Source organism: Mastomys coucha, unplaced genomic scaffold, assembly GCF_008632895.1.
Source record: "Mastomys coucha isolate ucsf_1 unplaced genomic scaffold, UCSF_Mcou_1 pScaffold14, whole genome shotgun sequence".
Taxonomy (NCBI): Eukaryota; Metazoa; Chordata; class Mammalia; order Rodentia; family Muridae; genus Mastomys; species Mastomys coucha.
The window spans coordinates 119,049,773-119,072,050 of NW_022196896.1; the positions used below are offsets into that span (position 1 = coordinate 119,049,773).

The 22,278-nt window shown below is 50.5% G+C and overlaps 1 protein-coding gene across 2 annotated transcripts in view; it reads left to right on the top strand.

Annotated features, from left to right (window-relative positions):
- Positions 1-247: 247 nt before the first annotated feature.
- Ano7 (anoctamin 7) overlaps positions 248-22,278 on the top strand; it is a 31,083-nt gene continuing 9,052 nt past the window's right edge. Inside the window, exons 1-15 of one of the 2 annotated variants that reach the window (XM_031368491.1) lie at positions 248-402; positions 1,517-1,631; positions 4,107-4,164; positions 6,838-6,965; positions 10,799-10,906; positions 11,527-11,663; positions 13,809-13,866; positions 15,207-15,317; positions 16,730-16,895; positions 17,845-17,935; positions 18,708-18,804; positions 20,788-20,931; positions 20,997-21,134; positions 21,642-21,740; positions 21,820-21,922. In XM_031368491.1, coding sequence (XP_031224351.1) covers positions 1,524-1,631; positions 4,107-4,164; positions 6,838-6,965; positions 10,799-10,906; positions 11,527-11,663; positions 13,809-13,866; positions 15,207-15,317; positions 16,730-16,895; positions 17,845-17,935; positions 18,708-18,804; positions 20,788-20,931; positions 20,997-21,134; positions 21,642-21,740; positions 21,820-21,922 — 1,546 coding nt within the window. In that variant the 5' untranslated portion in view covers positions 248-402; positions 1,517-1,523. The remainder of the gene's footprint in view (positions 403-1,516; positions 1,632-4,106; positions 4,165-6,837; positions 6,966-10,798; positions 10,907-11,526; positions 11,664-13,808; positions 13,867-15,206; positions 15,318-16,729; positions 16,896-17,844; positions 17,936-18,707; positions 18,805-20,787; positions 20,932-20,996; positions 21,135-21,641; positions 21,741-21,819; positions 21,923-22,278) is intronic. The other variant, XM_031368492.1, reaches the window with a different exon arrangement.

The following is a 22,278-nucleotide window of genomic DNA, read 5'->3' on the forward strand; positions in this document are numbered from 1 at the left end:
CTTCCCTTAAAGAAGACAGGCCTGCTGCCACTGGAATCGCTAAGCAAATAAGGTGCCTGAGGCACCTCGAGTTTGCATGTAGGGTGTGTGAAGGGTGTGTGGGCTGACTGCCTGACTGCCGGCTCAGAGCCCCACACCCTCTTTTCAAACAGGCAGATCCTGTCCAGAGACAATCTGAGGCCTCACCCTGGTGGCCAACTGCACTTAGTACCTCTCCTGTCTGCTTCCAGCCTCTTTACCCTGTGCTGTGAGGCAAGGGCAGGTGAGCGGCTGCCACAGCTCAGGGAGGGCCCTAGGGACGGGGCTGGCTGGCCCTGATTTTGCTCCTGCTGGAACCAGGCTTGTGTTGATGGGCTGGCTGTGAACTCTGTCTGAGGTCTCCTCTGGAAGCCACTGTGCCAGGTAGGCTGGTGTCCTCCTCCTGGATGCTTGAGCCATGGGGAGGGCAGGAGGGAGATGGACTCCAGGAAATATGAGCCACTGGGGTTCCACGCTCTGAACTCTGAGCAGCACTGTTGGGGCTTGCTTACTCTTGGTCCCAGGGGCCTACCTGGCACAGTGTCTGCCCTAAACTCTAGAGAGACAGGGACAGTGTTCAGTGTGGCTTTGAGTAGGGCACCCTCCCCTAAGGACGCAGCATTCCACCTGCCCAGAACAGATCACCTCTGGAGTCTTTGGTTGGGACTCTTTTGTCTTCCCTGTCCCGCCCATCAGATGTCATATGCTCTACAGCCTTTGTCTAAAGGTACCCTGTGGTTCTCACTGGCTCCCAGGGTCCTAGCAGGAGCTGGAGGTTCGGGGCTTATGTCTACCATTCCAGGCCTCCATTTATCTAAAGTAGGGGATTAGAGTGAGAGCAATGTCGTCCTCTTCCTGCCCACTGGAACAACAACCCTGCTCCCAGCCACCTCTTTCCTGGACCACAGGTCACAGGCTGGCATGGAAACCCCACAAAACTCCCTAAGTGGTCGTGCTCTTCCTTGCTGGGAGAGCCTGGGGTCCTGGCAGTAGGTCCTCCAGAATTGCAAAAAAAGCAGATGGCCTTAAAGGGCATTCACTGTCTGTTTTCCATAACCCAAATGGCCCTCCTCTATAGGTAATAGAAGAAGGGGTGGGAGGTCTGTGCGGCCACCTCATAGTATGCCTTACCCAGAGTGAAAGGGATGGGTGGATGGGTGTGTGAGTGGGTGCATGAGTGAGTGGGTGGGTGGGTGGGTGGATGGATGGATGGATGGATGGATGATGGATGGGAGGATGCTAGGCTCCAAGATACGATATCATTCAGTGGCTGGCTCTTTTCCTGGAGTGACTGAGCCAGGATAAGGGGATCCTCACATGCCCACATTAGGATAGTACTTTCTGGCCCTAGCAGAGCCCTTGCTAATAAATGAGCTAGCCTCCTCACCTGTAAAACAAGCTTACTGCAGGCTCTGCCCCGGTGTCAGGGCTGGCTCCCTAACCACTGCACTCTCTAACCACCCCATCCTCTGCGTACCCTGGCCTTGGTGTGGTGCAGGAGTGAGATGCTGCGGAGGCAAGCTGGAGAAGAAGACAGCATCGTGCTGATCGACATGGCCTCTCCCGAAGCAGGGAATGGGTGCTCCTATGGGAGCACAGCCCAAGCCTCAGAGGTACCCTCAACCCTAGGAGTAGTGGCCAGCACGGTGAAACTACCCTTCCCCCTCCTCTCTGGGCTTTGAGTGTGAGGCTCCTGTGTCCTGTGTGATTTGGGAGGTCTCTCATCCCAGTCAGGACTTGCTTATACTTGTGCCCTGTCCTAGAACCCTTGAAAAGTGGGTACAACATCCAGATGCACACACCCCCAGCCCTGGATGACAAGGGGCAGGTGCCTCCTTGACATACAATCAAGTCACCATTCACCTCCCTCAAACTTGGAGGGGCAAACTCAGGCGAAGGGAGAAAAGACAAAAACAGGACCAAGGTCCCAGGTTTGGTCCCTCTCTGCCAGAACAACTGTGAAATACAGGATACCCATTACTACACTCCACAGACCCAGAGAAACTAAAGAAGGCAGGCACAGGGAGGATGCTGGAATCTCACTTAGCAGGGGGATAAAATAGTCATAAGGGGCAGATGAGGGGCAGGAACTGGGTGGAAAAGGGGATGGGGAGGGGAATGGGAGGGTCAGGATCAGGTGTGGGGAAGGACAGGAAAGATGGTCAAATGGCCATGAGAATGAATGGAAATCTGCAAGTGACAGGGGTGCGGAAGTGGGGGCATCTCCAGGACATGACAGAGACCTGGGCTAAGGGAGGCCACATATCATGTTTTCTATGAATATGAGGAATGCGGGGTATGGTGAGTGATCCATGGGTTCTGATGAGCGAAAAGGCCTGCAAATACCGGAAGACAGGTGGCAGGTGCACAGGGCTGCCACACCCTGGACGTTTTGCTGCTTCCACACTTTCTCTTCTGAAAATGGAAAGGTGCTTGTGAGCAGTCTCTTCTCTGTTCTGCACCTAACAATTTGTCAGAAGAGCAGCTCATGAAGGGGGCCGGCTCCTGCTAGGAGGAGGAAGAGGAGGAGGTGGGGAGAGCACTGGAGTCAGGGTCATGTCCTGGCTGGGATGAGCAGTGGAGTTGGTAGATGGGGTTAGAAGGAGGGGAAGGGATGGTGCTTAAGGGTAAGAGGTGCCTGGGGCTACCTGAAGGTTAGAATGGGGAACAGAAGTTAGCCTTGGGATAGGGCTTTAGTTCCCCGAGAGACAGGTGGGGGCCTTCTGTTGTGATCATAAAAAAGAGAAAGAGCTATAAGAATATGTTCTGGCAAGGTGTGGGGGGACCAGACACACACCGGTATAGTATAGAATAGAGTTTATTTAGGGCATGATGAGGGGAGTTAAGAGGGTAACAGAGGCAGAGAAAAGCAGAGGGAAGGAGAGAGTAGAGAAGTAGGGGCCAGCCATGACCACGTAGAAAGAGGGGGAAGGTAATGGGGAGAAAGGGAGAACAAAGGGGCAAGAGGCAAGGGAGAGAAGGAAGAGTAAGAGAGAGAGGAGGGGGCAAGCAGCCCCTTTTACAGGGCCAGGCCTACCTGGCCATTGCCAGGTAACCATGGGGAGGAGCATACCTGGCTGCTGCCTGGTATCTGTGGGGGTGGAGTTTAGACAGAATGCTAACACCTTCTGCAAAGGTGAGTAGCCCCAGAGGGAGAGCATCTTGGCCTACCCAGCTTTCCTTGGCCTCAGCGGAGCCTCTTCTTCAATCGCTCAGGCATAGACACTGGTGAACAAGACCAAGAAGGCGCTCCTTAGCACCTACGGAAGAACGGAGTGCCCCTAGGTGCCATTTTCCTGTTGGAAAGGCCACTGACATCCCAAGTAGGCTGGGAGGACTGTAGGTCCGTCTTTGATGCCACACACAGGAGGCCCTGGTCCTTCTCTAAAGCTGCCCCAGTATCTGAGGGTAAACATCAGTGCCCCTTCTATTGCCCCTCTATGCCATGAAGTGAGGCCCCCAGAAAGAGGAACGCACAGCCTTGCTCTCCCACGGGAAACCAATGTAAGGAAAAAAAGGATTCTACCTTCTGGTCGCCCTGACTTGTCCTCAAGGTCGCACTGGCAGTAGTGTGGCTTCCTTTCCAATTGTGGAGACCGGGAAGGATTGTCAACGCAGGCCCAACCATGGTTTTTGCCAATTTGATCCTTGCCACAGGCATGGTGGTGTGTTCAAAGACCAAAGGAAGTTGGGGGGAAGATGAGGATGGTGACGGCAGGACACTAGCCGGCCCTTCTAGTTCTGCCTTTCAGCAGCCCTTCTGCCCTGTAGCCCCCAAATTTTCTCTGCATACCCCTCTGTTAGTAGAATGGTCTAGGGCAGGGCTAGAGCGGGGTGACAAGACAGGGATGATGGAGAAGGCTGCGGAGGAAATGGAGAAGGAGGAGGAAGAAATGAGAGCGCTGGCATAGGGAGAATGAGGGGAAGATGGAGAGGCTGCAAGTTGGAAACAGGAAGGGCAGAGAGGACCTACCCTGGAAGGAGGTAGCAGAAGGACAAGGAGCAGCCAGGAAGCGGGCAGGGTGGCAGTGAGTCATGTGATCCAGTCATGTGATGGTCGGATACTGATGGTCCCATCCTTCCTCCAGGCAGGTAAACAGCAGGTGGCCTCCAGCAGAGTTGTGAGCTCTGCCAAACCCCCAATTGGTAAGCCATCTGAACTCTGTTGGTCCTGGGGTGGGGTCACAAACGGGGTGCCTGGGGTGACAGCAGGAAGCCCGTAGTCTTGGATGAGCTCAATAACCAGGTCTCCTTGGGATATCATCTCCTGTGTCCTGAGATAACAGGAAAGGGAGGTCCCCACCCACCAGTAGGAGGGCTCAGAGAGGGAAACCCACCCAGCTGCTCCAGCCTTAGCATAATCTGTCCCCTCCTCCACTTTCTGCCACAAGGGCAGGTCATCTCAGATTTCTTTTCTCTCGCACTCACATCTTTCTACCTTTACATTTTCTCACATCCACTTTTCCTACCATCCTTCTAGCCCAAGGCTCCCTGCAGCCCAAAGGCTCCTTCATTTCCTGGTGGGACCTGTCCCAGTTCTGAGGTCAAGGACCCACACTCCCCATCAGCTCTGAAGGGACTGCAGACAACTCTAACCTCACACTTCTCAACATGAGTATTCTGAAGGAGCAGAGGGAGAAAGCAGCACGTGTTCAAGCAAAGGACTGTGGGAACTGAAAGGCATGCACTGCTGGGGGCCCTGTAAGAAGGCACAGAAAACCCTGACGATTCTGGAAGTGAGCAGGGCTTCACATGCGACCCAGACATTGTCTCTGCAGGTGGCCAAGGGAGGCAAATGTTGAGGCTGTTGGGTTTTTTAGGCAATTTTTTTTTTAAAGATTTATTTATTTCATATATATGACTACACTGTGGCTGTCTTCAGACACTCCAGAAGAGGGCATCAGATCCCATTATAGAGCCACCATGTGGTTGCTGGGAATTGAACTCAGGATCTCTGGAAGAGAAACCAGTGATCTTAACCACTGAGCCATCTCTTCAGACCTCAGGCAATTTTTTTTGAAGCCGCTTTGTTGATAAATAATTTACATACCTCAAAGTTCCCCCATTCTTTTCTCTTTCTGTTGTGAATGGGGAATAAGATGACAGTTTATGTACAGGCTTTTGTGTGGGCGTGTTCTAATTTTTCTGTTGATAGTTGATAATTCTGGATGGAATGGCTCGGTCATAAGGTAACTCAACGTCTAACCTTCTGTGTAGTTGCCAAACTGTTTTCCAAAGAGAGTTCCCTGTTTCACATGGTACCACAGCGTGTGAGGCCATGCTCAGCCTAGCATGGCCCCTACCATTGCCTTTATTTGGATCAGTGGGGGCGAGATGTTAATGAGGAAGAAGTGTACTATATTATAAAGGACTCACCAATAGATTTGCTTAGGAGACATTAATTCAACTAAAGGAATACTTCCTCCAAACTACTTCCGGAAAATAAGTACTATGCTAACCAGGCCTATTAGAGATAAGCAAAACTTAGAATACTGCCATGTAAATATTTACTGTCCTGGACCGAGCAGCCTTTAGACCCTGAGTCCCATACCAAGAGACACGCCTTTAGGGAGGCAGTGCAGGTGCCAGCCATGATGATGTTCCAGTCTGCCATTAAGTCCCCTAGAAATGTGAGGTGGATAAGATGACCCTGGGTAACAACTATTCAAAAAAGAATGGCACTGGGGTAGTTAGAATAATTCTGGCCATGTCTTTGTGGTGTAACTTCCTATCTGCTGGAGCGGTCACACCTGCAGTCTTGTGAAACAGATGTAAGGACCAGTGTTTGTGAAGCCTTCCGTGTATGTAAACTTCTGGGGGGGGTTACTATTATTTTGGCCTTAGCCCCAGTCAGTCAGGTGCCTCAGTAAAGAGCTGTCCCTCATCTCTTAAGTGTGCCCAGATTCCTCACCTAGGAGGCATATTATTTCTATAGCATTATCTCACTATGCACTGGGTTTGTATTTTCCTAAAGACTAATGATATTCACTATTTTTGCTTGTGCCGGTTGGACACTTTATATCTTCTTTAGAAAAACCTCTCTTCAAATTCTTGGCCCATTTTTAAACTGGTTGTTCTTTCTTTCTCTCTCTCTCTCTTCTTTCCTTTCTCTCTCTCTCTCTCTCTCTCTCTCTCTCTCTCTCTCTCTCTCTCTCTCTCTCTCTCTCTCTCTCTCTCTCTCTCTCTCCCTCTCTCTCTCTCTCTCCCTTCCTTCCTTTCTTTCTCTCTTTCTTTCTTTCTTTCTTTCTTTCTTTCTTTCTTTCTTTCTTTCTTTCTGTGTGTGGTTGTATGTGTATGGTCGTGTGTGTATGATTGTGTAAATGGTTGTCTGTATGTTAGCCCTTTTAATTCTGGATACAATCCCTTATTAGAAACTTTTTTTTTTTTTTGCAAATATTTTCCCTATTCCCTGGGTTGCCATTTGGATGGCATCCTCTCATGAAATTTGTCTTATCAATTTTTGATTTATTGCTGTAGGGTTTTTTTCCCCCAAGAAATCACGCCTAACCAGGTTTCCTTAGGAGTTTGGGACATAGACCGTGGGAACCAAGCTACGGGAGAGGTCACAGGAGGACACTTCCAGTCCCTCCCCAGCCTCAGTTCCTGATCTGCATTGCACACACACATACACACACACACACACACACACACACACACACACACACACACACACACATCTGCCCTCCAGACCTAACTACAACCTAGGAGACAGCAGGACAAGAGCCATAGAGAAGACCATGGCTCCTCACAATGCGTCCCTCCCTGTCCTGGGCCTGCATTCCATTGGCTGGAGCTCTCTGTCCCCATTTATCCTTGCAGATTTTGTTCTTGTATGGGAAGAAGACCTGAGGAACCAAGAAAACCCCATGCGGGACAAGAACACACAGGAGGTCTGGCGGGAGACTTTTCTGGAAAATCTTCGTGTGGCTGGCCTGAAAATAGATCAGGTACATGGCGTTAAGGAGAGGGTTGTATAGATTCTGTATTTTCTCATGACCTAGAGCTTATTCTGCAAGCCTGAGGGATTACTGCCCAAGGATATGAAGCACACTAAGCCCCAAGGTCCTGCTGGATACCCGCCCTTCAGGAAGCTCCCTCTGGCTAGGGAACCACTGAATTTCAGACAAGCAAGACCATGGATCCACCATAACACACTAGGCTCGCGCACAAGAGGCTAAAGCCATCAGGGAAGCCGGTAAAACTGCCTCTATCTTTGCATGGCCTGTCTCCAGTTTTTGTCAGCGTGTGTCATTTGCAATCACTGTTGGTGTTTATAGGATTTCGCAAATTCAAAGGTCCCTTTGTATGTTTTATGTAAAGTACCACTTAGAATGACTTAACAATGATTACAGGGAGCTGAAGAAAATGAAGTGAGCCCTGGACTAGCAAGCACCAGGGCATCTCAGGGTGAGGGGTGTGCAGAGCCCTGTCTTACCCCCATGCCCTTCATTGCCAGGTCTTTATATTCATACATAGTCTTCATCCTTTGCCCTCCCAGCTCCCCTTCTTCTGTCCCCAGAAGGGCCATTGTCACCATGGCCCCCTTCCGTAAGAATCAGTTGTAAAACATTAAATTCTTCCCCTTGGCTTTGTCTGTTTGACAATGCTTGCCAGGCATTGGTGGCGCACACCTTTAATCCCAGCACTCGGGAGGCAGAGGCAGGCAGATTTCTGAGTTTGAGGCCAGCCTGGTCTACAGAGTGAGTTCCAGGACAGCCAGGACCATACAGAGAAACCCTGTCTCAAAAAAACAAACAAACAAACAAACAAACAAACAAAAACAAAACAAAAACAAAAACAAAAAACAAAAAAACAAAAACAAAGACAATACTTCTTCCATTTTCTGTAGCCTGGGAGGCTTTCTCACAGCAAGTGCTGTCCACCTTTGCTGTGGGCGGATGAGTATTGATTTATTCCCACTTGACCACGCCAGTGATATCTTTGAGTGGCTGTCACATTGCATTTCTCCTAGGAGCAGAGTTGATGACACCTGAGTTTATGATTGGGGCTACACCCTTTTCTCAATTAGTGGCCCAATTTACACTGCCACCTGGGAGTGAGCCAGCATCTCCTTGCTCTGAATAGTCTCCACACATGTCATTGTTAGACTTTTCCATTTCCCTTTTTTTTAAGTTTTTTTTTTTTAATATGTATTGTGTTTTGCCTGGATTCATGGCTATGCACCACATGCCCAGTGCCCACTGAGATTAGAAGAGGGCATCAAATCCCCTGGAACTAGAGTTACAGATGGCTGTGAGCTGCTATGAGGGTGCTGGGAACAGAACCTGGGTCCTCTGCAAGAGCAGCCAGTGCCTTAACTACTGAGCCATCCAGTGCTCTAACTGCTGAGCCATCCAGGACTCTAACTGCTGAGCCATCCAGGGCTCTAACTGCTGAGCTGTCCAGGGCTCTAACTGCTGAGCTGTCTCTCCAGTCCTGATTCTTCCATTTTCACCAGTCAGCTGATCAGCAGTACATCACCCTAGTTTTCTTTTTCTCTAATTTCCAAAGAGGTTGTGCATTTTTACACATTTATGAGCCATTTATATTTTGACTTATGATGGGGACACCTGCTCCCAGCCATAACCCAGCTGAAACCAGTACCTAGACCTGGGTAGAATTTAAAATGCATCAAATGTGCCTATTTTATCAAACACCCTACCTTAGCCACCAAGTACATGGTACAGGGCACCTGCCCCCTTGGGAGCACCGGGTAGACCAAGCGCTATGCTCATAGCTGCTTCCCAGCACCAGCAGAGAAGGTAGGACCATACAATGCCAGCCAGGAAAAGACTAAATGTCAAAGTCTGGTGTATATGTATGCACATTGCTTGCACCCTGTCCTGAAATAGGAAATCCAGAGTGGACCCAACTAAGTCCAGGAGCAGCTGTAAAGCCATCCACATTTCTGTGTCATTTGTTTGTCCCGTTGGGTCATTTGTCTGTTTCTACTCGGTTGTGTGGGAACTCCATGTTTGTCTGGGTGTGTAGAACATGCTGGTCACACGAATCGCTACTGATGAGTTTTGGTAGTTTTAACTGACTGTGGACAGAGCTACTTTTGCCACTGTCTCTGCTGCTGTTGTCTTTCTGTGGAGACACCATGACCAAGACAACTCAAACAGAAGAACGCATTTAACTGGGGCCCGTTAAGTCTTTCCTTAAGAGAGAGTTAGTTTATCACCATGGCAGGCAAGCCTCATGCTGGAGAAGTAGCAGAGAGAAAGAGACAGACAGACAGACAGACTGACTGACTGACTAAACTTGACATGGACTTTTGACACCTCAAAGCCCACCTGCAGTGATGTACCTCCTCGCACAAGGCCACACCTCCTAATACTTTTAGTCCTTTCAAAGAGTTCGACTCCCTGGTGACTAAACATTCAAATATATGACCCTATGGGGGCCATTCTTACTCAACCCACCACAACTTCTGACCCTATGTCCTTCAGAACTTTTACATGAACACACACATACACACACACACCATTCATTCTTCACCTATTATCTACCCAACCACTACTTCCCCCAATCCATTGTCCAAAGTCCCCTTAGGCTTGAGACTGCAATGTTGCTCTTAGTTCTCAGCATGTCCCAACCATCTAGGGGTGCCCCAGATGACCAGGTTCAGGTCTGCCTCCATGGGCAGGACGTAGTTTCTCCATGAGCATTCAGGGAACCCCAGAGGGCTGTGATGTACAACAAGGGCTGAGAACCTCTGGAAAAGTCTTTCAACAATATGTCCATACTCCACCCAGAGGCTCTTGTTCATAAGACCAAAAGTCTTGCCCACCCCACAGCTCTGGGCATGTCTTATCTCAGGGCAGTATGGACATTCAGTGTTGCAGGATTTGTGGGGGAAGATGTCAAATTAACAAATGTCTCTAAACAAGGACAGCAGTGACGGCCCAAAGAACGACTCAAACCCATTCATCTTAATGAGTAAATGAGTTTACCGGGTTATCCAGGCAGTGATGATGGACTAACAGGTAGTGCACATAACCAAGTCACCACCTCCCAACCAAGCTTCTGCTCTATATGGCTCTAAGTCTATGGCAGAATCAACATAAATCTGGGCTTACAATGCTACCTAGTGCAAAAGCAGCAGTGACTACGAGCTTCCACAGCACAAAGCACAGACAAAACCCAGACTCTGGGATGCTTCCTTTTATGTGCACTTCATCGACTTTGTCTTCATGAGGGGATTCTGCTGGTCTCAGTAGGCTGCGTTTGACCATGAGGATGGCTTGTTTTGCTGTAGCCTGACTCGTAGCTAAACGGAGGCTTGCAGTGCCCACCTATCTGTGCACGCAAAGGTGTCCATGTCTCTTAGGTATGTGAGGAACAGTGCAACTTTCCAGAGACATGTAAAAGGATGAAGCAGCCACTAAGCATTGCTAGGCAAATCTGAAGTTGCTGCCCCATCCCCTTTTTAGCCAGAATATGGGCTGTGTCAGTATGATCTCTGAGAAGCCATGAATGGGTCCCCAAAACTCTGGTGGGGGGAGGATTACTTTAGTTGTCATTGCACAGAAGAGAATGCAGGTGGCATGGGCCCCAGACAGGAGCTCTCTGGAGAGGAGGGACTGTCACCACAAGCTTTCTGAGGTAGACTTCGGAAAGGCGCGTTCCTACTTAAGAAGGTGAACAGCCAGCCGTTGGCTGTTCATTGGCACCTAGACTATGGCATTGTTAGCCATCTCCTGAGTGAGGATAGACACAGGGCACATAGCAACCCCCTCAGGCCCTCACAGACCCCCCCCCACACCCGTGCCTGCAGCATGATGTCCAGGACGAGGCCACTGCAGTTCATTACGTCCTCCTCAATGCACCCTGGGCTGTGCTCTGCTACTATGCAGAAGACCTGCGCCTGAAGCTGCCTCTGCAGGTATGGGGGACAGAAGGGCAGAGGGGGAGGATGGGAATCCCCACGCAGGTCTACATCTGATTGGTCCCTGGGCTTCATGCTTAAAAGCCCAAACCATCACTCCTTGGAGGTATTCCCACTTAGAGACCTCTTGTTTCCCTCCTGTCCATGTCTGAAAACACCCCATGGGGTGAACAGGGGATAATGCCCTGGAGAGCAGGCTAAGAAATCAGGAAGATCCTAGCAGTATGGAGGGTAGCCATGACTGTAAGCTGGCTGAGTTCCCTGCGGGCCCAGAGCCCACAGGGCCATCTGCGGAGGCAGCTCCAGCCTCATGTGCTCAGGGTGAAGGACGCCAGTCTTTCGGTGCCCTCAGGTTGACTTGCCTAAACTGCTTGCTCATAGCGGGCTTCACCAGCCTGGTGTGAGGCCGAGGCACACTGTTTATTCCCTTCCACTCCCTCGTGGTAGGAGTAGCTCCGGGCCTCAACTTAACAGGCCAAGCCAGTCTCCGAGCCTGAGACCCCAGGAGGGGAAAGGACCGCAGGCGGGTGAAGCAGGAAGAGAGGTTCCCTGTTTGAAGATTTGGTTAGTCTTGTCCCCAGCTGTGAAGATCTCCCTCTGGACAATTTTCTTTCCAGGAGTTACCCAACCAGGCCTCCAACTGGTCGGCCACCCTTCTGGAGTGGCTGGGCATCCCCAATATCCTGCTGGAGCACGTGCCTGACACACCCCCTGAGTATTACTCCTGCCAGTTCAAAGCAAGCAAGCTGCAATGGTATGGCATTGTGGTCCTGTTGAGCCCAGCGGGACAGCCTCCTGTGGGTGGAACCAGCGCCCAGTAAGAACCAGGATGTGCCAGGCAGTGGTGGGGAACGCCTTTAATCCCAGCACTTGGGAGGCAGAGGCAGATGGATTTCTGAGTTCGAGGCCAGCCTAGTCTACAGAGTGAGTTCTAGGATAGCCAGGGCTACACAGAGAAACCCTGTCTCAAAAAACCAAAAAAAAAAAAAAAAAAAAAAAAAAAAAAAAAAAAGAAAAAGAAAAAAAAGAACCAGGATGTGCAAATGAGATTGTGAATGAATTAACTAAATGTTGTGTTTTCTCCCAAATGCTCTCCTCACCTGGGATTTTCAGAGAACACCATCTGAGTCCCAGGTGGGCAAGCCTACTGAACAGCTGTGTATTGGTAAGTTGCCTGCGTTAGTCAGGATAGGGTGGCTGTGCCATGAGACAAACATGCCCCAAATCCTAGGGATGGGCACACAAGGCGCATGTCAACAATCCACTTCTGTTGCCATAATACAATACCCGAAGACTCTGCTGAGAAAAGAAGTTTGAAGGAAGGGGAAATGGCTCTATGGGTCAAAGCACAAACCTGAGTTCAATCCCTGGAACCTACCAAAAAAGCCAGATGTGACGGTGCACTTCTGTAACCTCAGAACTCCTGTCGTGGGATAAAGGAAAAGACAAATATGCCCTGACACTCACAGGCCAGCTAGCCTGAGTACATGCACAGCAGAAACTGAAGACACCCTGCCTCAAGAAAGTGTCTTGGTGCTGGGACCTCTACACACACAGTGTGGAATATGCACACATCCTATACACACAGTATATATGCACACACAAAGACAAATCAGGAACTGGGGTCTGATATGCAGTGATTACTGCCAGCCCATTCTTCCTTCCCAGTGTACAAAACAAACTGCTCTTTAAAAGAAGAGATTCACTTAGCTTACTTGTTAGGAGGCTGAAAGGGCAGACAGCCTTAGCTGGGCGGCCTCGGGCTAGATGCAGCGGCTAAAGCACAGTGCAGTGGACACAGAAAGGGAGCTGACTGGACCCAGAAGGAGAGACAAAGTTGTCTTGCTTCCTTCAACAACTGAATCTCTCCTGAGATCAGAATTAATTCCTTCTAAGAGTGGAATCCATATGACCTCATGCTTTTTCCCACCCCAGCCCCCAACCCTTTTTGAGTTAGATTTTTGCTATGTAGCGCTGGCTATCCTAGAACTCTCTATGTAGACCAGGCTGGCCTTAAACCCACAAAGATCCTGCCTCTGCCTCCCGAGTGCTGGGATTAAAGGGGTGTGGCACCATGCCTGGCTTGCCCCCACTTTTAAAGGTTCTGCTACTTCGATACTTCACAGCACAGAAACTCTCCTGAGACACACTCCGACCATGGTGGTTCATTTCTTGCTCTGATCCTGTATCCTGGGTCAGTGACTCCCTCATTATACCTTCCCTGACTGGTGAGGAAGACAAGATGTGCATGGACAGCCCTCCCTCACTGACTCCAGGGGCCTCCTCACACCCGTTCCTGAACAGAGCAAGTATGTGACCAGAAACAGCCTTCAGGCCTAACTTCAATCATTTGTCACCTCCAGTAACAAAGAACCCAGAATTTGTATGCTTCTCCTCCTCTTGAGCCGTTAGTTCTTGTGTGTACACTTCAGAGCAGGTCCACTCAAGACTTTTTTTTTTTGGTTTTTCGAGACAGGGTTTCTCTGTGTAGCTCTGGCTGTCCTAGAACTCACTCTGTAGACCAGGCTGACCTCGAACTCAGAAATCCACCTGCCTCTGCCTCTCAAGTGCTGGGATTAAAGGCATGTGCCACCACTGCCCAGCCACTCAGGACTTCTTCGTAAGTCTAAGGCTCTGCTCAGGGCCTTGTCCTCTGTATGAACTGCCTGCTTTTCCCCTGCCTTATGTGTGTGGTGGGTAGTGTTTGTTGTTAAAGAAAGAAAAGGCCAAAACAGGAACTGAGTGTGGTCTGGCACCACGGTTGTCCTCCTGGGCCTCTGGGTTGTGGTTCTCTGTCTGTGCATGCTCTTCTCTGACATGTTTGCTCCTCTGGTGTCTTTACTTCTGTGCGGCGAAATCCACATACCCTCCAGTCTCTCGACTTTTCTCACCTCTGCAGGTTCCTCGGGAGTGACAACCGAGACACCTTCTTCACCAGCACCAAGAGGCACCAGATTGTAAGTGCAGTGTGTCTGCCGCAGACACTAATCTGACCAGGCTCAGAGAGGCCTGATGTATCCCAGCCACCAACCCTGAGGTATTCATGGCCACCATAAAGCTTTCTGGAACCAGCTGCCAAAACCTTAGAGACCCTCCCTAATCTTTTGTCTGTTTGGTTTTGGGCTTTTTGTTTTTTTGGGTTTTTGTTTTGGTTTTGGTTTTTAGTTTTTCAAGACAGGTTTTCTCTGTGTAGCCCTGGCTGTCCTGGAACTCACTCTGTAGATCAGGCTGGCCTCCAACTCAGAGATCCGCCTGCCTCTGCCTCCCAAGTGTTGGGATCAAAGGTGTGCGCCACCACTGTCTGGGCCATCGCTGATCTTGCTGCACAGAGTAATGATATGGCCTGCATGGAGAACAGTGGGGGCAGGGCATGTCCAGACTACACTGGACCAAGTGAAAGCCAGCTCCCTAGGCACTACCCCTCCATAATCCTGGGCCCAGAACAACACATGTTGATGCACTTCTGAGGCAGACAGCCAAGGTATCAGGCTCAGGTGAGGTGATCCTGTTGGCTTGCCAGACAAGGAAGAGGTCTCTCTATATATATATATAAGCCAATCTGTTAAACCCAGGCTACAGGGGCAGATCTGAGGCTTTAGGGCAGTGGCTCTCAACCTGCAGGTCACGACCCCCTTGGGAGTCGAATGACCCTTTCACGGAGGTCACCTAAGACCATCAGAAGCCACAGATGTTTACATCATGATTCATAACAGTAGCAAAACTACAGTTATAAAGTAGCAATGAAAATAATTGTATGGGCTGGGCGTCCCCGCAACATGAGGGACTGCCTGAAAGGTTGCAGTATTAGGAAGGTTGAGAAGCACCGCACAGGGGAGTCTGCTCCAACAGCATGTGGCCAGAAAGGGTCTAGACAGGCCTGAACCACCACTTAGGACCACAAAGGACACTGCTTCCAGGGGCCTCCAAAGCCAGAGGTTTCCCAACCCAGACAGGTATCCTAACAGAGCTGGTCTGACTAGAACAGAGGTCCATGCAAACCAGGGCATGACCGAGCCCAGGTTCCAACCTAGGCCGGACCCTAAAGCCATGTGACTCTTACTAAAGCTTCTGAGATACTAAGATGGAAGAGTGGCGGACTGTTATCCCTCCCAGTGTGCTCAGGAATGTGTGGCTGGGACACGGGACCTGGGTTTCAAGACCTCGGGGACACTCCATCAATATCATTCTCTGTCACTGGGGGCCAGAAGCAGTTGTCCAAGGTTTCAGCACCCGGGTGGGTCTTTCTCCTATGCCATCACATGTCGAGTGATGGGTCTACCCCCAATCTACCCCACAGCTCTTTGAGATCCTGGCCAAGACTCCATATGGCCATGAGAAGAAAGGCCTATTTGGGATTGATCAGCTGCTGGCAGAAGGTGTTTTCAGTGCAGCCTTCCCTCTGCACGACGTGAGTCTCGGGGCCGGAGGTTGAACCAGGGTGGACAGTGAGTTCCCCCAGTACGATTGTCTCTCTTCCTTACAGGAAGCAAAGGGCTCTTGCCCTCTGTGACTGCTACCTTGGGGTCAGAAATGTCGGAGGCCTAGCTTTGGAATGTGAAGTAGTCAGTGCTAGAGGCTGGAGGGTCAACTTGGTCCTCCTACCCTTGCTAGGGGTTCCCAGCAAATGTACCAGGCCCCACTCCAGGTACCAAGGCTGGGCTCCTCAGGCAGCATCTCTCATGAGGGAAGATAGGAAGGTTTCTGGTACCCTTCTTCCGACCCAGAGGCTGGAAAGTCTGGAGCAGTGGCAGAGAGACATTTTCCACACCGGCTGCCTGCAGCAGCCCTGACAGCCATACTGTTACCTTTGATGCAGCCCACATGTAGGTCAGGATATCACTCATGCCCTAGCTTTTCTGCAGCTTCTACCACACAGGAGAGGCCTGCAGTGTACTTTCAAAAGGTCTTGCTTGAGTCATGTGGGCACATGAGGTCCTGCGGACAGTCCTGTTTGATATCATGTAGATAAATGAAGTAAGTGTAGAAAAGTCAGGTACCCACCAACACACACAGACATACATACACACACACACACACACACATACATACCACACACGGACACATACAGACATGCATACTACACACAGACACACACATACATACATACATACATACCACACACATCACACACGCACACAAACACAGACATGCATACTACACACAGACACACACAGACATACATACATACCACACACATGACACACACACATACATACCACACACATAACACACAGTCATACATAAATACATACATATATACATACCATACATGCATACGAGTATGTGCACACACAGTCATATATACCACACATAACACAGACAGACAGACAGACATACCACTCATATGACACACACACACACATATATGCATACATACCACATACACGCACATATACATACATCTGGGAGTGGCATCACTCTTCCTGCCAGCTGAGCTGGGATGCATGGGGAGAGGCTCATAGCTTAGGAACCACGCAGCATCCGTGCCAGGCCTGAAAGACCTCACAGAGCTGTTGGTCAACCTGCATCCCAGCTACTGTCCTGGCTTTCAGATTCATCCCCTGACCTGAACACTCAGCAGTCCCAGGAATCAAGAGAGCTCAACCTATATTTCCCTCCAGATTCTTCTTGATTCATCCCTTTATGATTCTCCTTAGAGCATCATCTGCTAGGGTCCATGCCATTTGCCTGCACTGGAGGGTGAAGTTGTGGGTCTAGGTCACCACTGAAGTTCCCATACCTAGAAGTGCGTTCTGTGGGAGGACTAGCAGGCAGAGAAGCCCAATGGAGAAGCCCAGACCAATGTCCTCTTATTCCCAGGGTCCATTCTCTGTAGTCCCAGAGAGTTTACAGGTCCTGGGTCTCACCCAGCGCCAAGTCTTATTCCAGCACTGGGCTCGTTGGGGCAAGTGGAACAAGTACCAGCCATTGGACCACGTGCGAAGGTACTTCGGGGAGAAGGTGGCTCTCTACTTCGCCTGGCTTGGTGAGTCTTGTCTCGATGCTTGGTCCTTGTGTTAGTAACAATCTGCCCTCTGGGATAGTTCTACTGCCAGGCCTTAGTCCCCTGATAATACAACAGACACTAAGCACTGCACTGAGAGCCCCTTAGTTTGTCGGGGTTCCTTGTGACCCCAGCTAGCTTCCACAGTTCCTTTTGGGAAGCTCCCTCAGGAATTCCTACCCCTAGGGAAAAAGACATTCCTATGGAGGGAGGGGTCTGCCCCAAACCATTTTCTGCTCTTCTCAGTCAGGTGGCACCTTCAGAGACTAGCTGCCCTCCCTCGGGTCTGCCTTCTGACCTTTCTTCCCCATCCTGGGTTTTGCCTTTCCTGCTGTCCAGTATGGCCATGTTGGAGGACTTCAGGGAGGGGTTGGGAAGGAGGACACTTCATCTAGGCTCCAGACAGAGAACATTTTATAGGTGTCTTCCTGGCCTCACAGGGTTAATAGGGAGGGACCAGGACACGAGGCTGGGGTCTGGGCTGACCCTACAGGAAGCAAGTAGATGTGTATTTGATGGATGTAGGTACCTCAAGGGACCTGGGTGTGGTCCATTGAGATGATGCTCAGGTGGGTTATGGGATGAGGGAGGATCTAGACTGACCCACACCTTCTCTGGAGCTTGAACTGCAATGAACCCTGTGTCTCTCAGAAAGATGTCAGTGAGCAGTTAGTTGGAGGTGGAGCAAGTAGTAGGGGATAATATCAGGACATGGAAGGCCCAGTGGGATGGAGTCAGAGGGACACTGGTACTTAGCCAGCATGGTGAGAGAGTCCATGGTGAGAGGGCAGTAGCCAGGGGAGACCATTGAGTCTCTCAGTATCCTTCCAGATGTTCTAGTACCCACTGGGCTAAGCCTGAGCTCCAGGAAGCAAATTCGTTCCCCAGGACACCCAGTTTCTAACAGCTGGACTCGTGTGTCCCCTTTCAGGGTTTTACACTGGTTGGCTCCTGCCTGCTGCAGTCATGGGCACAGTGGTCTTCCTGGTAGGCTGTTTCCTGGTGTTCTCAGACATACCAACGTGAGTGGCCTCTCTTCAGCTCTTAAGCCTTCCTGTTCCTCATGAGGGTGCCCAGCTATGGGATTCCCAAGCACCAGGCCCTGTGTAGAGCTGGGGTGGAGGTGTGTGGTAAGTGCAGCCTGTTCTCCTGAAGTTATGACTACAAGGCAGACTGGGCAGAGGTGCCCCGGGCTGACCCAGGTGGACAGAGGTGCCCCGGGCTGACCCAGGTGGACAGAGGTGCCCCGGGCTGACCCAGGTGGACAGAGGTGCCCCAGGCTGGTACTGCACTCACCTTTTGTCCTTAGAATGGCAGTAAGCATTTCCTATAAGTGACTGGCTTTGTGTTTTACTTTATTGTGCAACTGAAAGTCTAAAGAATTCTCTTTCATTGCTATTGTTGTATATATTCAGAAGCAACTGCTTTTAAAAGAAGTGCTTGGTGGGACTGGAGAGGTAGCTCAATTGACAGGGTGCTTGTCTAGCATGCATGAGGCCTTGGCTTTGGTCCCCGGCACCTCATAAGTCAGATGTGGGGGTGCACACCCACAATCCCAACACTTAGGAGATGGATATAGGAGACTCAGAAATTAAAAGAATTCCTCAACTACATAGCATGTTCAAGACCAGCCTGGAATACGTGAAATCCTGCCTCTAAATAAATAAATAAATAAATAAATAAATAAATAAATAAATAAAACAATAGCCAAAAGTTCTAGGGCTGGAAGAGCAGTGGTGGTGTGAAGGGGGAGGAAATGGGCACAGCCCCTGGAACCGCATGCACACCCCACAGGCAGGAGCTGTGCCACAGCTCGGATAGCTTCAACATGTGCCCGCTGTGCCCCGACTGTTCTTTTTGGCTGCTCTCCAGTGCCTGCACCCTGGCCCAGGTATGGACGGAGAGTTGGGGGTCAGGGTGGTGAGGGCTGGCAGATCCTGTAGTCCAGACCCCGTGAAGGCAGAACCCTCAGAGAGCTCTGTCAGCTGCTGTCCCCTAACCTGGCATTCAGGTTCGGTGCGGTGTATGACTCACAAATGACTGACAAGAGTGTCCCGGAGTCACTCATGCTGCTGTTAGCCATATGGCTGTTAGTTTGCCTTCTATTATCATAAAAGACCATGTTCTGATCACAGCCCAACGTGAAGGGAAGTGTCTTAGTCAGGGTTTCTAGTTCTGCACAAACATCATGACCAAGAACAAACTGGGGAGGAAAGAGTTTATTCAGTTTACACTTCCACACTGCTGTTCGTCACCAAAGGAAGTCAGGACTGGAACTCAAGCAGGTCAGGAAGCAGGAGCTGATGCAGAGGCCATGGAGGGATGTTCCTTACTGGCTTGCTTCCCTTGGCTTGCTCAGCTTGCTTTCTTATAGAACCCAAGACTTCCAGCCCAGGGATGGCACCACCCACAAGGGGCCCTACCCCCTTGATCAGTAATTGAGAAATGCCTTACAGCTGGATCTCATGGAGGCATTTCCTCAAGGGAGACTCCTTTCTCTGTGGCAACTTCAGCTTGTGTCAAGTTGACACACAAAACCAGCCAGGACAGGAAGTAAGGACAGGAACCTGGAGGCAGGAATTGAAGCAGAGGCCCTGGAAGAGGCTTCATCCTGGCTTGTCGCAGCCTCATGCTCAGTCTTTCAGCCTTTCTCTCTCTCCCTCTCTCCTTCTCTCCCTCTCCCTCTCTCCCTCCCTCCCTGTCCTCGTTCATTCCTCCTTATCCTATTCCTTCTTCTTTTCTATTTTAGATTTTCAAGACAGGGTTTCTTAATGGGGTGGTGGTGACACACGCCTTTAACCCCAGCATTTGAGAGGCAGAGCTCTGTGTTTCAGACCATCTGGTCTACAGAGCAAGTTTCAGGACAGCCAGGGCTACCCAAAGAAACCCTGTCTCAAAACCCCTCGCATACACCCCAAAAAATCACATCAAGGGTGCCAGAGACGCATCTTTTGAGAGTCACAACCCGACCCCTTCCCCACCAAGCCTCCAAACTTCCTGTCCACCTTGTGCCCAGCGTTGCCCAGTTCTACTGACTCTGAGAAATTAAAGTCTCCTCTCAATGTGCTCCGGTCAGACAAACCCAAGTCAGGCACAAGGGGAGCCGAGCTGAATGAGACTGAGTTCTTGCTTAGCATTGGTGAGACCCTGGGTTTGACCCCCTGTACCACATGAACAAAGATGATAGTGTGCACCTGAGATCCCAGAGTTTTGGAGCTGGGAGGAGGATCAGGAGTTTGAGGTCAGCCGGGCAGTGGTGGCGTACGCCTTTAATCCCAGCACTTGGGAGGCAGAAGCAGTGGGATTTCTGAGTTCAAGGCCAGCCTAGTCTACAGCAACCAGGGCTATGTATAGAAACCCTGTCTCGAAAAACCAAAAAAAAAAAAAAAAAAAAAAAAAAAAAAAAGAAGAAGAAGAAGAAGTTTGAGGTCATCTTTAGTGGCATAGCAAGTTTGATGGTATTCTTTTTTCTTTTTTGAGAGTTATTTATTATTACTTTATGTATATGAGTACATTGTAGCTGTCTTCAGACACACCAGAAGAGGGCATCGGATCCCATTACAGTTGGTTGTGAGCCACCATGTAGTTGCTGGGAATTGAACTCAGGAACTCTAGAAGAGCAGTCAGTGCTCTTAACCGCTGAGCCACCTCTCCAATCCCTTTGACAGTATTCTTAACCAAAAAGAAAAAAAGAAAAAGAAAAAAGACATTCCCGAGACTGAAACTAGTTACTGTGGCTGCTGGGTAGTCTCCCTTTCCCGTGGATCTGCACTGTGGTGAGCCTGCCTAGAAAAATACTCCAGGTCCAGAGACCTAGCCTGTGAAAGGACCATCAGTCCTTGGGAAGAAGACCTGGAGTCCCTTTCCCCTCTAGGCTGGGCGGCTCTTTGACCATGGCGGCACCGTCTTCTTCAGTTTGTTCATGGCACTGTGGGCGGTGCTGCTTCTGGAGTACTGGAAACGGAAAAATGCCACTTTGGCCTACCGCTGGGACTGCTCCGACTACGAAGACATTGAGGTAAGTGAGCTGGGCTGGGTGGCTTCTGGCAAGGGTCCCGCCCTGTTGACATGGCTCCCTTTCAGGAGAGGCCTCGGCCCCAGTTCGCTGCAATGGCCCCCATGACAGCCCTGAACCCCATCACGGGGGCAGATGAGCCCTACTTTCCTGAGAAGAACCGTGTACGCCGCATGCTGGCTGGTTCTGTGGTGCTCTTGATGATGGTATGGGAGTCCTGCCACCCTGCCTCCCTCCTCTGCCTCTGTCTTCCTGAGCCACAAGGGTTGTTCCACTCTGCAGCTCCAAAGACCCTCCAGAAAGGCACTGAGCCCAGAGACAAGCTGTGGGCTCTCATAATGGGGTGCGCATATATATGTACAATGAGGGGTTCTGGAAGAGCTTCCCCATGTGTGGCACAGGGCACCCATTAAACAAGGGAACCAACTTAAAAAAATGAACCCGGGGCCCACTAATCCCTTTGGTACCTTCTAGCCAAAGATTGCTTAAAAGTACCCAACCCTTTCCAGGTACCATGGGTCCCAATTCAGGGCTATAAGGAGGTGAATGGGACAGGGACAGAGTTCTCCAACACTACCCATCTCTGGAGGACCCATGGGACACAGGCAGGCTGCGGATAGGAGACCCTGGGAAAGGAACTTGTGTGCCATGGGCCCAGAGGCTGTGGGTGCTGAGGCCACAGCAGGGGGCTCAGGACCTCTTTGGTCCTGCAGGTGGCTGTGGTGATTATGTGCCTTGTATCGGTCATCCTGTACCGGGCCGTCATGGCTATCATTGTGTCCAAGTCAAACAACGCCTTCCTCTCGGCCTGGGTGAGTCTCTGCTGCATGTTCCTCTGGCCCTCCCACCCCACCTGTCCTATGCCTGCTCTGATGGCCTGTTCTCTATCAGGCTTCGCGGATTGCCAGCCTCACAGGGTCCGTAGTGAACCTCGTCGTCATCCTGATCCTCTCCAAGGCCTATGTGGTCCTGGCCCAGGTCCTAACAAGATGGGGTAAGCACTGACCGAAGCAGATGCAAATGTCAACTGACCGATTCAGACTTCTATTCCTAAGAGGTTTTCTGGGTCTTCCTCCTCAGAGAGCTGCTCCAAATGGTACTGTCAGGGCCTTAGGCAGAGGAAGGGGGCTCAGCCAGGGGGCCCTGCTCCTCCAACCTTCCTCATCAGGTCCCTCAAGCTTGTGCAGCCCTCAGGGAGAGACGAGACTCTCTGGAGCAAAGACTCGGACCTCTCAGGTGGAGTAGGGGTGAATAAGCAGAGGAGCTGGTGTATGTGTCCCCACACTTGCGGGGCTTCGGGTCCCCTTTTCCGCAAATTGACCTTTTATGCTTCCACATTGGTCTTGGCAA